At 47.2% G+C, this 13,966-nt stretch overlaps 1 protein-coding gene across 2 annotated transcripts; it reads left to right on the top strand.

The window, feature by feature from the left end:
* The first annotated feature begins 1,002 nt into the window (after positions 1–1,002).
* Positions 1,003–5,838, top strand: LOC124707089. Of its 2 annotated transcripts, XM_047238743.1 has the most exons (7): positions 1,003–1,667; positions 3,108–3,194; positions 3,303–3,912; positions 4,045–4,313; positions 4,688–4,789; positions 5,015–5,305; positions 5,386–5,838. In XM_047238743.1, exons 1-7 carry the CDS (start codon positions 1,131–1,133, stop codon positions 5,617–5,619), a joined length of 2,130 nt encoding a protein of 709 aa, XP_047094699.1. In that variant the 5' UTR covers positions 1,003–1,130; the 3' UTR covers positions 5,620–5,838. The 2 variants fall into 2 exon arrangements, with proteins under 2 accessions (XP_047094699.1, XP_047094698.1); XM_047238742.1 differs by having other exon boundaries at positions 1,005–1,667; positions 3,303–4,313.
* The last annotated feature ends 8,128 nt before the right edge of the window (positions 5,839–13,966 follow it).

The following is a 13,966-nucleotide window of genomic DNA, read 5'->3' as shown; positions in this document are numbered from 1 at the left end:
GACCACGGTAGACGGAGAGGTGTGAGCAGGCCTTTACGATGGTCCCAGGCCACCCAACAACTGCGGCGAGAGTCCCTGACACAGACTACAACAGTATGCGGCTGAAACCGGTGGCCTAGTCGACCGGTCAAGTTGGCGGTGGAGGGGCGCGGCATGGGTGGGAGATGGGGAGAGGGTGTGGTTGACTGTATGACTAGCTGGAGGGCCCAGGCGAACAAATAGCGGCATGCCGCGGACTCGTTTTAGGCCTGATTTGCTCTAGAGCAGATATATTCGTGAGACACGGTCCCTATGCGGCTGACCATTGAACCTCACTTTTGGCCGCCGTGGACCGTGACGGACGCGAGATATCCGTATGTGAGGGCCGTTGGAGATGGTGTTAGCGTCGGTCTACGCTCTTCTCTTCTGTTCAGATTGACAAGGAGCTTTGGCCGTCTTGTGAAATAGAAGCATTTTCATACATACTTTCCGAGCACATAAGTTTTTCTTAACATGTTACATCAACACCCCACTAACCCACTTATATGTGGACAAATCCACACTATCACTCGGCTAATAACAAATGACATTTGTGAAACTTGAGGGGTGTTAAACCTTAGCTAAAGGGAGTTTGTGTTGGAGGTTGTCAATTTTTTTTACTACTATCTTCATTCCAAAAAGATACCACATACTAACACATCTAAATTTAGATAAGTTCGCGACACATTTATTGGAACGGAGGGAGTATATATAACATAATATAGTACTATCTAGCTTTCTAAACCAAAGTTGATGTCTATTTTTTTTCGAAACATGTCTATGTAAGTGGTAACCAATATTTCTAGCTTTTCAAGGTGAATATGGCCAACAAAAATAAGTAAAAGCCAGGTTGCTTTGATGATATGTTGGACACCAGTGTGGAAACCATTTGACGGGGTAACGTGGACTTAAGTCTCTTAGCAATGATTGATAGTCATAGTCGTTGAATAGTCCTGAAAATTCCCCGTGGCCGTGGTCGCGCCGGCGCCGCCGAATCTCCGTCGGTATGAGCGACCGCCGATCGAGCCATTCCGACGCGCCGGGCGTACGTCCTCCTCCTGGTGCCGTTTCCGGGTAGCGCGCGCGACCCTCTCGGCGTTCGTTCCGGATCCATGGCGGGCGCCCACGACAACCTGGGCTGCTGCGGTCTTCTCGAGTGTCTGTGCGGCCTCCTTCAGGTTTTCCTTGATCCTCCGAGGTATTCTCAGGTTGAGACCACGCGATCGCCGTGTGATGTGGCCACCAGCTCCGCCCCCTCAGTGGCCAGGGAGCGGCGCTATGATTATCGGGTGCACGGCCTGTCCCCCTCCCCCGTTGCCCGAAGTTCGCCGGATCTGCGCTCGAGGTATTCTCAGGCCGCGACGTCGCGAGATGTCTCGACCAGCAGCTCCGGCACCACAGTGGCGGCCAGGGGGCTGCGTTCTGATGGTCGGGTGGGGAACCCGTCCCCCGTGGCCTGGAATTCGCCCGATCTGCGCTCGAGGTATCCTCAGGCCGCCACCACGACGAGCTCGTCGTCGCGAGATGTCTCCGGCAACCACTATCCCACAGTGGCTAGGAACTCGACGGCGCAGCAGAACGGCATGGCCGGTGGCATCGAGGATGATGACGACGACGACGACTGCGTGATAGTCGCAGAGAAAGGCGAGGTATCGGCTTCCTTCCATTTTGACCCGAATTGCAATTTGATTTACTCTTTGTGAACACAATAGAAGCACGTGACATACTTGTGGGTTGTGGCTGGCACTAGTAGAATCAGTAAATATATCTTGTGGTTTCTGACTACTAAATGTAAAGTCAACCAATACAAGGTACTGCTATGAAATGAACAATATTTTGATCACAAGGTACTGTTATAAAATGTAGTAACCTCGTTAACAATGGCCCCATATGAAGAGGAAGCTTCGCCAGGTGATCAAACTTCGTTCCAGTTAGGATTGGAATGAACATCTGCCGATAAGTTTATGTAGAGTTGACTTCTGTAGTTCAGAAGTTAACAAGTCAGCGTCTAGCAAAAAGCACTCCAATCCAGATACTTGGGTCATCTTCTTGTTCCCCTGCCTTCTTTCTGCCATCATCTCAACAGTCCATATGGCACCCTTGCGAACGACCACCTCGTTTCCTCTAGACACACTATGATGGATTTGCATACGGTTTATGAATGTTGACCCCAAATCCTTCTTGTGAACCTCACTCGGGTATGCTGACTCTTTTGTACAGAGCATCACAGAACATCCAGAATTACTTTGGCCTTGTCTGCTGGCTTAACTAGATTTTCCTTCTCTATATACCTTCACTCAGAGGAGAAAGTGAAAATAGTTGAGATGTGAGAAATTTACAAAATTCACACTTTACATAGAACCTACATACTACTATAATCTATTATTGTTCTGGGGACAAACATGAAAACTACATCAGATGCCTCTGATGCACTGTAATACTTCCCTGCGTCAGCTCCAACAGCCAAAAATATGGGGTTGACATGAGAACTTGGCTTATAACTTTCGTCCAGTTCCAGTTGGTTTGAGCCGCTACCTTCAGCGACAGCATTATCGTGCTGCTCAACAGGCTCCTGTGCCCTCTTTTCTGGTTTAAAGGCCATGTAATCTGGATGTTTGCGATTTGTCAAAACGACTTCTTTTTTATGTGTGTCCTCTTTTGTAGTGATCTGTCAACAATTTAATGGACATCATAAATGCTAAAAATGCAAAAAAAAAAAAATGGATTAGATACAAATACAGGCAGCAATGTATTGATGATTCGAAAACTATAACTTCACTCTGGTATGATATGTCACTATCACACATCATGGCATCATGACTCTTTCTAAATCTTAAGTTTGTGAGATAACTTTATATCAAGAAAGCTGAATAAGCACATGATCATTTCTTAGATCACACACTATATAAGGTTTTCAGCCTGGTTTCCTTATAAACAGGGCCACTCCATTCTTATTTATGAAATGCAGGAAAACTCTGCCGTTTTGAGGTTTTCGAAAAATCACGCACTATATGCTACTTCTGTTTACTTGCAGTTAAGGCCTTACTTGCAGTATCATACCTCCATTATTCGCTGCTATGTTTCTGCAGGTAGCATGTAGGGACTTCCCTCACTCACGCCATTTATGTTCGAATATGCCCTTTGGCACTACCTCCCACAACAAGCATTGTACCATGGTGAGTTTTGGACATTTCCGCTCCCTGATGCTGCTGGAAAATGTGATGTGATGCTTATATTAGCAGAGTAGGCAGTGGATTTGTTTTAAATGGCATTTCATTGCGCAGTGCTACTGTTTCGTATGTGACGCCCCAGCTCCCTGCAGTTATTGGGGTAAAGGTCTTTCAGTTGACGATCATTGTCATGCTACAGATAAGGAAACCAAATGGAAAACACTGAGGGAGGCATTCAAACAACGGTCAAATGGAAGTGGTATAAGCAATGGCCAGAGTGCTCAAATTTCTCACCGACTAGCCCTAACTGCCAGTGCACTAAGGGCACACTCTGCGGCAGGAGCTGCAAGAGGTACAAGCAACGCACACACTGCTCAAATTTCTCACCCAGTAGCGCCTACTGCCAGTGCACCAAGGGCACAGCCTGCGGCAGGAGCTGGAAGAGGTACAAGCAACGCTTACACTGCTCAAATTTCTCGCCCACTAGCGCTACCTGGCAGTGTGCCAAGAGCAACCTCTGCAGCAAGAGTTCAAAGTGGTACAGGCAATGGTCACAGTGCTCAAGTTACTCACCTAGTAGAGTCAACTGGTAGTGGAGCAAGGGCACACCCTGCGGCAGGAGCTGGAAGAGGTACAAGCAATGCCCACACCGCTCAAATTTCTCACCCAGTAACGCCAACTGTCAGTGCAGCAAGGGCACAACCTACGGGAGGTGCTGGAAGAGGTACCAGCAACGCTCGCACTGCTCTAGTTACTCACCCTGTAGAGGCAACTGTCAGTCCAGCAAGATCATACTCTTCAGTAAGAACTGGAACAGGTACAAGCAACACCCACACTTCTCAAATTACTCCTGTAGAGCCAACCGTGGGTGCAACAAGAGCATACTCTGCAGCAATATTTGGAAGAGGTACAAGCAACGCTACTACTTCTCAAACTACTCGCTCCGCCGAGCAAACTGTCAGTGCACCAAGAGTATACCCTGGGGCAAGAGTTGGAAGAGATTCAAGCAATGCTCACTCTGCTCCAGAGGGGACCACAGTATACGTCGGGAACCTACCCGTCCGCATTGACAATGAGACACTCAAGCTGACCTTCCAGCATGCCGGTGTCGTTCTGTTCTCAAAGGTCAGTTTTATAGCTCTTCATTGTCTTTGTCTGCACAGCTATATTATGTTAAAAAAATGACTCAAATCCCTCACCAGCATGACTCGACTTATGCGAAATTGAAGTTCAAGGGGTGGAGCTTCTAGAGTCTAGTTGGCTGGTTTATAAGATTCCTATATGACATGTTTCCGTTGCACCCGGTTTATTATTTCAATTTTGATCTAAGGATGCTTGTGCTGGGTGGAAATGATGCTGAGTACGAGCTCTATGGAGCATTATGCATCTATTGTATTTGTTAGTCAATCTGTTTCATCGGCACTGTTTTTCTATTTTCATCAATACTGTTGGGACGCAGCTTGTAGGTTATGATTTTTGTAAAATGCATAAATGTGCAGGTCATTTACGACAGAGAAACGAGCCAGAGCCGTGGATTTGCGTATGTCACCATGAATACTGTTCAGGAGGCTGAGACGGTTGTGAGGATGTACAATGGCTCTGTGAGTGTATTCTGCAAATTGATGGGGCTAGTTTATTTTAAATTTAATCTAAGCCAACCTAATCATCTTTTTTCTCAGTCTGTTATCCTTGTTTACTAGCTCATTTATTCATAGGTGGTATGCATCATGTAATGAGAATGTGCTTTAATCTAAATTCTTTTTTTTCTGAGCCTGTAGAAATGTGTCGTGTAATTCACTGATTAATGTTTCATGTGGACGTTACAGATGGTGTACGGCAGGCCTCTGACTGTAAATATCACAGCTCCTAGAGGCAGCCCCCGGGTGGACACTGCTCGTAGTCTATCTGTTTCTCCATTCAAAATCTTCATATGCAATCTACCGACGCAGGTGGACCGCCCTCGGTTGGAGGAGCTGTTCAGCAAGCATGGCACAGTGGTTGATGCTAGAGTCATTTACGAGCGCCAAGGAGAGGACTGCTGTTCGAGGGGATTTGGTTTTGTCACAATGGCAACCGAGGAGGAATCGAACAGCGCGATACGTGGCCTCAACAAGCAGGTCGGTTCAACAGTTGGTTGGTTTCGGTGTCAACTGCAATCTCCATTCAGGAATCTGGTTCTCACTTTGTATTTCTGCAGGTTCTGGAGGGACATGCCCTGAAAGTGAAGGTTGCAAGGGACATGTGGCCACAACAAGGCCGCCTCTCTCCTAGCAATCAGACCCCTCTTCAGAATTCCACCAGTCAAAACCAGAACACACATACTTCGGTTAGAGCCTCACTGAGTGCAGCGCCAACTGCCAGTGCAACAACAGGTAGAAGTGGTACAAGCAATGCCGACATTGCTGAAGTTACTCACCGACTTGAGTTTTAAGGAATGCTTGTTCCCTTCAGTTGGTGATGATTTGTAAGGAGAAGTGTCGGTTTGGGTAGGTGGTTTTATCCTGGGAGAGTAGTAGTAGGCTTAAGTTTGGCATTGGAGCCTCGTCCTTGTGGTGTAAATAACTCTCTTAATTGATGAGAATGGCAAAGCTTTTGCCATTGTTTTGTAAAAAAAAAAAGTTGCCTCTGCACCATCTCTATACACTCACACGGGATTCTACTTGTCTATGACCCAGGACCGGGCCATTCCACTTGCCTCTCCTTAAAACTCTGCTGGCCCTCAAGCACCATACTCCCTTGCGAGTGCCCGGTTCAGCTATATCTTCAGAAGGCCGTAATTCTGTCCTCAGTTTCTTGTTGCTTTCACAGAAACGTGAATGGCCTAATCAGCCCCCTTTCTGTATTGCTCAGCTAGACATATTAACATGTGACCCTTTCAAATGTCAGGAGGACGTTGGGGCCGCCAAATGGACGAGCGGGAAGCGCCAGCGTACCCAGTTCAACAACGCTTTGGCAACGACTCCATGCTTCGATGTCCCGAGTAGAGGAGCTCACCTCCCGTGTCCCAACTCCCCATGTGAAGTTTTCGCTAACTCTGTCAATGTACCATGGTCTGGATTCGACACCATTAACCTTGTTCCTGATTGTCACAGATCGGGGAAAGTACAAGGGCACTGACCTCGGCCTCCCTCGAAATTCAGAGAAAGAGAGACGGACACCGTTTCATTTTTTAGACGGATAGAAAGCTGGCTTTGAATCTCCAGCAGAGATCACCCTGGATTCCCATTTCCACACTGGATTCCCACCTCCTCGGGCAACTTGAACAGCGAACCGAATCCAGATCTCAAATGTTTTGGGCTCCAAGATTTGGAATCCAGCCAGCCGATGATGCAGCAGAATCCAATCCAGGCTACTTGGAACAAAGATAGGGTTCATTGTGTGCTAAACTTTTCTCTCATGGTTAAATTTGCCGATCTAGTTGTTTCGAGAGGGCACTCGGGGGGCTCAGTGACTACAGTAAGACAGTCTTACTGATTCTCCTTCAATAATATATAATAATCCTGAAAATGTTTTAATGGGTGGACTGTCCCCCGTTGTCATGGAGCCGAATCCTATGTGTCGACCAGGTCGGCACTTGCACTGCGCCACACACAACCCCGCGCGTGGTGTGGACCGGCCTAGTTAGGTGCAATTTTTTCTTTTTCTTTGTTTTTTCATTACTGTTTCATCTTTTTTTCTTTTTCTTTATTGTTTTCGTTTTTTTTACTTTTTAAGATATAAGAAATGTTGGCCAATGTGCCATCATCTGCACCAAGATTCAAAAAATGTTTAGGTTAGACAAATATTCAAATTTTAAAATGCGCAAATTTAAAAATTGTTCAAATTGAAAAATGTTAGATTCTAAAATTCTAATTTTTTAAAATTATTCAAATTTAAAATATTCATTCTTTGAAAATTGTTTAAATTTGAAAATTGTTCAAGTTTAAAAAAGTTCAGTTTTTTACAAATTTTCACATTGTGAAAAAATGTTCATTTGTTTTGAAAATAATCAGATTTTAAAAAACAAAAATAAACAGAAAAAACGAAAAATTGAAAAAGGGAATAAAAAAATCACGTCTTGTTGGGCCCAACAAACCGCTGGGGGGCACGCCCGAGTGTGCGGCAGCGCGCAACTGCCGGCAAATCCTATTTGACGCTCTTTGCGTTCGTTAGCGCCCCGACGCCCGTGTGTGGAAGGACATGGGTGAAAGTGCATAGAGCCCCCATGTGTGGTTTTGGTAATTAATGACAATCCCTATGGACTAATGATTGCAATGAGTTATATTTGTAGAATTTGTCCATAGACAATGCTTGAACCATATGTTGGCTTCAAGGTTGCAATAAGATGAAATGAGGTGCAAAGTTCAAGATAAGCCAACTCGGAGAGATCATATGCTTGAAGCTTGCCATCCATATGGTGATCATGGATATGTGAATATGCGTCGAAGAAGAAGCTCTCCCATGGTGGATTATGGGGGAGCAATCCACAAGACTTCGTCAAGCAAGCACAATCAAGAAAGGCGTTCCATCTTGTTGCGGTCAAGATCGTCATCATCAAGTTCAAGAGGAACGCGCAAGGTTAAATTTTGCTCTTGATAGGGTTTCTTTCTTACCGGTCTCATGGTGTAGTTGGAGACCGGTTTATAGTTTAGTTGCCGTACTATCAAGAGGGCTCTCGAGTGAGTAACTCGATCGTATCCTTCGGAGAGCTCAAACCTTTGCATCCTTGCATCATATTTCTTGGTTGTTATTTGAATCTTATCCATGTGGTGATTTAGAGCTTGTGGTTATTTCCATATCAAGCTCTAGTTCATCGAAAACGGATTCCGCATGAATCACTTGTTGCGTTTTCGATATTGGAGTTTTTCTCGGTTTCTCGTATTGAGAGGTTTCACTCTAAAATCCATAGAAAAATCTATCCCACTTGTTCTTAAGCCTTTTTCTCTTTGTGCGGGTAGCTCTTGTCATCCTCTTTACAATAAAATTGGTTTCACCTAAATCCGAGTTTCCTAACTCAAGTTGTTGCATTTTCTATATTGGAGGTTTTATCGGTTTGTCTTTTATAGATAAGTAAAACCTTTATTAATTTGTTTCTATCCTCCCTTGCTGGACTATGATGTTTCTATGCATATTGTTGTAGAGCTCATTGTTGTGATTTCAACGAGCCCAAGATCATCGAAATCGGAGTCCGGACGCAAAAGTTCTTAAGGTTTTCGTATCGGGTGTCTGGGTTTTCTCAGGGACGCCGGCACTACCGCTGGGAGCACCCCGGCACTGCCGCCGGGAGCGCCCCGGCACTGCCGCCCAGAGAGGGCCGGCACTGTCGGTCATGCACGTTTTTTACCATAACGGTTAGATCTTTTGGGACCTATTTAAGGGGTCTTCTTCCCCAAAGGTTCCCAACTTCTTAGCTCGTTTTTGCCACCATTGTTGACCCTCTTTGAGTTTGCTATCTCCCTCTCCCTCCAGTGAATGTTGCATCCATTTGAGAGAAAAGATAGAGGAGATCTAGATCTACATCTTCACCAATGAAATCCCTTTTTTTGTGAGGGGAATCCACTAGATCTAGATCTTGGAGAAATTTGGTGTTCCTCTTATTTGTTCTTCCTCTCTTATTCCCCCAATAGCTTTTGTAGCTTTGTTGGAATTTGAGAGAGAAGTTCTTGAGCATCTTTGTGGTGTTCTTGCCATTGCATTTGGTGCATCGATTTGACTTCTCCGCTGTGATATGTGGAGGTGAAAGTTCATGAGATATTATCTTCGGGAGCTTGATCCCGGAGTTTGTTCCTCTTGGGTCTTTGGACCCTAGATGGCTTAGTGGTCTTTGTGGTGTTCTTGGGGACTCCAATTAAGTTGTGGAGATAGCCCCAAGCTTTGTGCGGGTTCGGTGACCACCCTAAGGTTCCATAGTGGATCGAGGTCTTCCCCTTTGGTGGGAAGGGTCGAGGAGCATAAGGTGAGGCCTTCGTGGCGTTTGGAGTGCTTTGTCCTCCACACCGCTCCAACGAAGACTAGCACTCGCAAGAGTGTGAACTTCGGGATACATCGTCGTCTCCGCGTCACCTCCGTTATTCCTATTCCTGAGCTATTTACTTATGCACTTTACTTTGTGATAGCCTTCGTGCTTGAAGTTATATATCTTGCTATCTCATATTTGCTTGTATTGCTTAGCATGAGTTGTTGGTGCACATAGGTAAACCCTAGTTATATAGGTTTTGTGCTTGACAAATTAAACGCTAGTTTTATTCCGCATTTGTTAAGCCATAATCGTAAAAGTTTTAAACCGCCTATTCACCCCCCCCTCTAGGCGGCATCCGTGTCCTTTCAATGGGCCTCGGCCTTTTTTTTAGTTTTGACATAGCTCGAGAGCCAGAGAGCAGAGACGAACAACGACATCCGACCCTTGCTGTGAGCCAGAGATGGCGCTGTCAGAGGTGAGGAAAGGACCTCGCCAGAGAGATGGGGACGATGCGACTGGTCACGACGTCACCGCGAAGGCGAGGAAGGGTACCTAGGTTTCTAGGTGCTTGGGTCTTAGGGTTCGGGTGTGGGGGCCCGCCTGCGTTCGTTCTTAGCGTGTAGGGTGCAGGGGGTTTGCCGGAATTTTGGGAGGTGGGCGGGCTTAGAGGGAGGTCCGGGTGGCGGCGGACCAGCGGTGGGCGAGGGCGATGCGGCGAGGCACCCTGGGAGCAGGGCCAGCCGCGGGAGGCACCAGCCGGTGGTGCAGGCGAGGGGGGGGGGGTCGAGGAGGTGGAGCAAGAGAAGGAGAAACGAGGAGGAAAAAAACGACCTAAGATGAGGTCATGGTCTCATTTTTTTTTGAGGGAGCCATGGGGTCATGGTCTCACGGACGGCTCCTTACGTTTTGGGGTTTGTCAGCGTGGGCCTTGGGCTGCGTGTGCTGGGCCTCCTGGACGAAACCGACAACACCTATAAGGAAAGGACGGCTAATAATAAAGCGGCTGCCTTCTACAGTTCTACCTCCCCAAGTGCATCTCAAAAATAGTTCATCTCCTTCCCCACCTCATGCCCTGATCGCCCTAGGAATCGATCTGGTGTAATTCTTGCTCAGGGTTGGGTTGATTTTTTTCTTTTGAAGGAGGGTTGTGTTGATTTTGAGGAGGAGCACAGCGGTTTTGCCAAGCTCAGTGCAACTAGGAAGGCGCACATCAAGCGTTCGACCAAATGTCAGATGAGCTATTAGCAGCCAGGGTACACCCGGTTGCCAGTGGGCTGAAGAGTATGAGGAAGCATGGAGCGCTGAATGCACAGCAAGCAGTGTGCTGGGCCGGGGCTAATGCCCACAATATGTTCCACGAAATGCCGATCACTCGGGAAAGCGTTCATTTGTTCTTAGGGCATGTTCTCTCGGTCACAGTGCAGCACAGGATTTATCCGCTCACGCAGGATGTGTTTCACCAAGTCTTTGATGCATATGGTGCCGATGAAGTGTAAATGACCACGAGGATAGATCATGCCAAGGTCTTCGTTTTGTTCCGGTCGAGGCACGACGCGGCACGAGCCCGAGAAGCCCTTCATGGCCGCAATATTTACGATGGTTGCTGCCAGATGGACATAAGAAAGGTGACGGCAAGAGCCATTCTTCATTCATTGTGAGCCACTTGCTTTATCCGGTGACAGGTGAGGTGCTTCACCAGGTCTTTTCTGCTTATGGAGCTCAGGACGAGGTGTATGTAAGCAAGGCAACATATGTTGAGGCTTTCTTTACGTTCGGATAAGTCATGCCGCAAGAAGAGCTCGTGAAACTCTTCATGGTCGAAACATCTATCATGGGTGTTGCCGAATTGAGATTCAGTACGCGTCACTTCCTCTCAGTAGGACCACTGAGACTTCACCAAAACACACTCCAGCAAACCTGAATCACTGCCCAGCCTCTGCTCAGAAGGTGGTCGACCCCAACGGGCATGGTCTCGTGGCAGTGGTTCCTGTGGATGCCAGACCCGTGCACCACTCCTTGGCACTGGTAGCTCACCATATGTTCGATGAAATGCCAAGCACTCGGGAAGGCATTCATTTGATCTTAGGACATGTTCTCTCCATCACAGTGCACCACATGCTTTGTCCGGTCATGCAGGAGGCGTTTCATCAAGTCTTTGATGCATATGGTGCTGAGGAAGTGTACATGACCACGAGGACAGATCATGCCAAGGCCTTTGTTTTGTTCTGGTTGAGGCACAACGCGGCACGAGCCCGAGAAGCCCTTCATGGCCGCAACATCTATGATGGTTGCTGCCAGATGGACATAACAGAGGTGACGGCAAGAGCCGTTCTTCATGTCGTTGTGAGCCACTTGCTCTATCCAGTTACAGGAGAGGTGCTTCACCAGGTCTTTTCTGCTTATGGAGCTCAGGACGAGGTGTATGTGAACAAGGCAACATATGTTGAGGCTCTCTTCACATTCAGATCAAGTCATGCCGCAACAAGAGCTCGTAAAGCTCTTCACGGTCGCAACATCTATGATGGGTGTTGCTAGATTGAGATTCAGTACGCGTCACTTCCTCTCAGTAACACCACTGGGACTTCACCAACACCCACTGCAGAAAACCCAACTCCCTGCCCAGCCTCTGCTCTGAAGGAAGTTGACCCCAATGAGCATGGTGTCACGGTATATGCCAATCCGGTGCACCACTCGGTGGTGCTGGTAGCAGAAGCCACCTCTCAGGAGTGTCCAGTCATGGCTGAGCAGCTTGGTTCCAATCAGGAGCTTCATAGAATTTCGGCGGTGTCAGATGACAAGGAGCATGTGCAAGTAAAAGATGAGCTACCTGGTGCATTAGAAGTGTTTGAAGGAACACCTGAGAAGATAAGAAGTGGCGCGAAGCTTCACCGCCGCGTCAAGTGGGTATCTCGAGTGCGCATTGTGTGATGCCCTGTGTGCATGGCCCTGAGGAGTAAGTTCCACAACTATGTGACCATGCCATCACCACCTCCAGTGCCGCCACGCCGGCCTGATCAGCCGGTCCATCACTTGGAATCTTGTTCACCACCTCAGACACCTACTCTGCATCACCCTCCAGATCCACTCTCGGTGGTGGGAGGCGATCTGTGCTCGAGTTCTTCTTGGGAGTCGGCCCCGGATGTTGCAGAGATCAGCTCCGATGAGGAGGACTCTCCCCCTGTAGCCAGGGATCTTTGTTTTGATGATCAGGAGGACTTGTCCCCTGTGGCCAGGAATTTGCAGCAGAAGGGCATGGCTGGTACCATTGACAATGATGGCGATGACTGCGTGATTCTAGACTACGATCTTCATAGCACGGCCGCCATGAAAGATAAGAAGGAGGGGAGTGTGGGAGATGGTGGCTCGGATGATGAGTTGCAGATAGTCGCAGAGAAAGGCGAGGTATTGGCTTCCTTCCATTTTTTCCGTGGAGTTGCAATTTGATTTTGTGAATACAATAGAAGCAGTACCTAGTTATATTTGAGGACATGCGCATTACATAATCGACTTGCGAAGTGATTTGGAGAGCATATACCATGATTTGTGTATCGTGTGCTCTCTGCTGCAGAACATAACGTTTTGATTTCAAATGATTGCAAGTTGTTAAAGATACATTATTCAACTTGTAACATAGTTCTTCTATGTTTACCTGCTTGTAATGTCTATGAATATTCACGGTTTTTAGTTGACATCAAGTTTGACAAGGACATTTTAGAATTTGGGAGCATCTTTGTGAAACCTGTACTACTTCTGTTCATCTGCAGTATCATACCTCCATTATTGGCCATGTTTCTGCAGGTAGCATGCAGGGACTTCCCTCACTCGCGCCATTTATGTTCTAATATGCCCTTCGGCACTACCTCTCACCAGAAGCATTGTACCATGGTGAGTTTTGAACATTTTCCGCTCCCTGATGCATTAGCAGAGTAGGCAGGAGATTTGTTTTAAATGTCATTTCATTGCTTTTTCCCAAATGCAGTGCTACTGTGTTGTATGTGACGCCCCAGCTCCCTGCAATTATTGGGGTAAAGCTCTGTCGGTTGATGACCGTTGTCATGCTACGGATAAGGAAATCAAATGGAAAACACTGAGGCAGGCATTCAGGTGGAAAAGTCTTCCTGCATTTCATCCAGAAAAAGGAACTGTTGTGTACCCAGCAATGATGTCACTCGGCCGTCTTTCTCTTGGCAATTAGATTCCTCTTCAGAATGTTGTGACCCAAAAACAAGAGAGGGAAGAGGTACAAGCAACTCTCACACTGCTCAAATTTCTCACCCACTAGCGCCAACTGTCAGTGCCCCAAGGGCACACCCTGCGGCAGGAGCTGGAAGAGGTACAAGCAATGCTCACACTGCTCAAATCGCTCACCAGCATGACTGGACTTGTGCGCAATTGAAACTCAAGGGGTGTAGCTGCTAGATTCTAGTTGGCTGGTTCGATGTGAACTTGAGTGAATCTGGTTCTCACTTTGTATTTCTGCAGATGCTGGAGGGACATGCCCTGGGAGTGAAGGTTGCAAGGGAGTGGCCAGAACGAGGTTGCGTCTCTCCAAGCAATCAGATCCCTCTCCGGAATGCTGTCAGTCGAAACCAAAACACTCATACTTCGGTCAGAGCCTCACCGAATGTAGCGCCAATTCTCAGTGCGCCAAGAGCATACCCTGCAACAAGAGCTACAATGGTAAAAGCAATGCCTATATTGCCCAAGTTACTCACCAACTAGATCCGGCTTGATCCAATTGATCATGCGTTCCAAGAAGCCTCTGCGAGGCTGTTCTCTTTCGCTGCAGATGAAGATGGTTCAGTCATCTTCAATCAACTGTGGGATCTCAGTGTAGACC

The sequence above is a fragment of the Lolium rigidum genome, chromosome 4 (assembly GCF_022539505.1).
Source record: "Lolium rigidum isolate FL_2022 chromosome 4, APGP_CSIRO_Lrig_0.1, whole genome shotgun sequence".
NCBI classification, from domain to species: Eukaryota; Viridiplantae; Streptophyta; class Magnoliopsida; order Poales; family Poaceae; genus Lolium; species Lolium rigidum.
The sequence above is the reverse complement of the archived record's forward strand: the minus strand, read 5'-3'. Positions and strand labels throughout refer to the sequence as shown.

Bases quoted from the DNA above. Each gene is read 5' to 3' on its own strand.
- LOC124707089 (XM_047238742.1), top strand. From the start codon at position 1,131: ATGGCGGGCGCCCACGACAACCTGGGCTGCTGCGGTCTTCTCGAGTGT. The intron at 3,195-3,302 runs GTGAGTTTTGGA...TTCATTGCGCAG, and splicing joins ACAACAAGCATTGTACCATG to TGCTACTGTTTCGTATGTGA. The intron at 4,314-4,687 runs GTCAGTTTTATA...ATAAATGTGCAG, and splicing joins GTGTCGTTCTGTTCTCAAAG to GTCATTTACGACAGAGAAAC.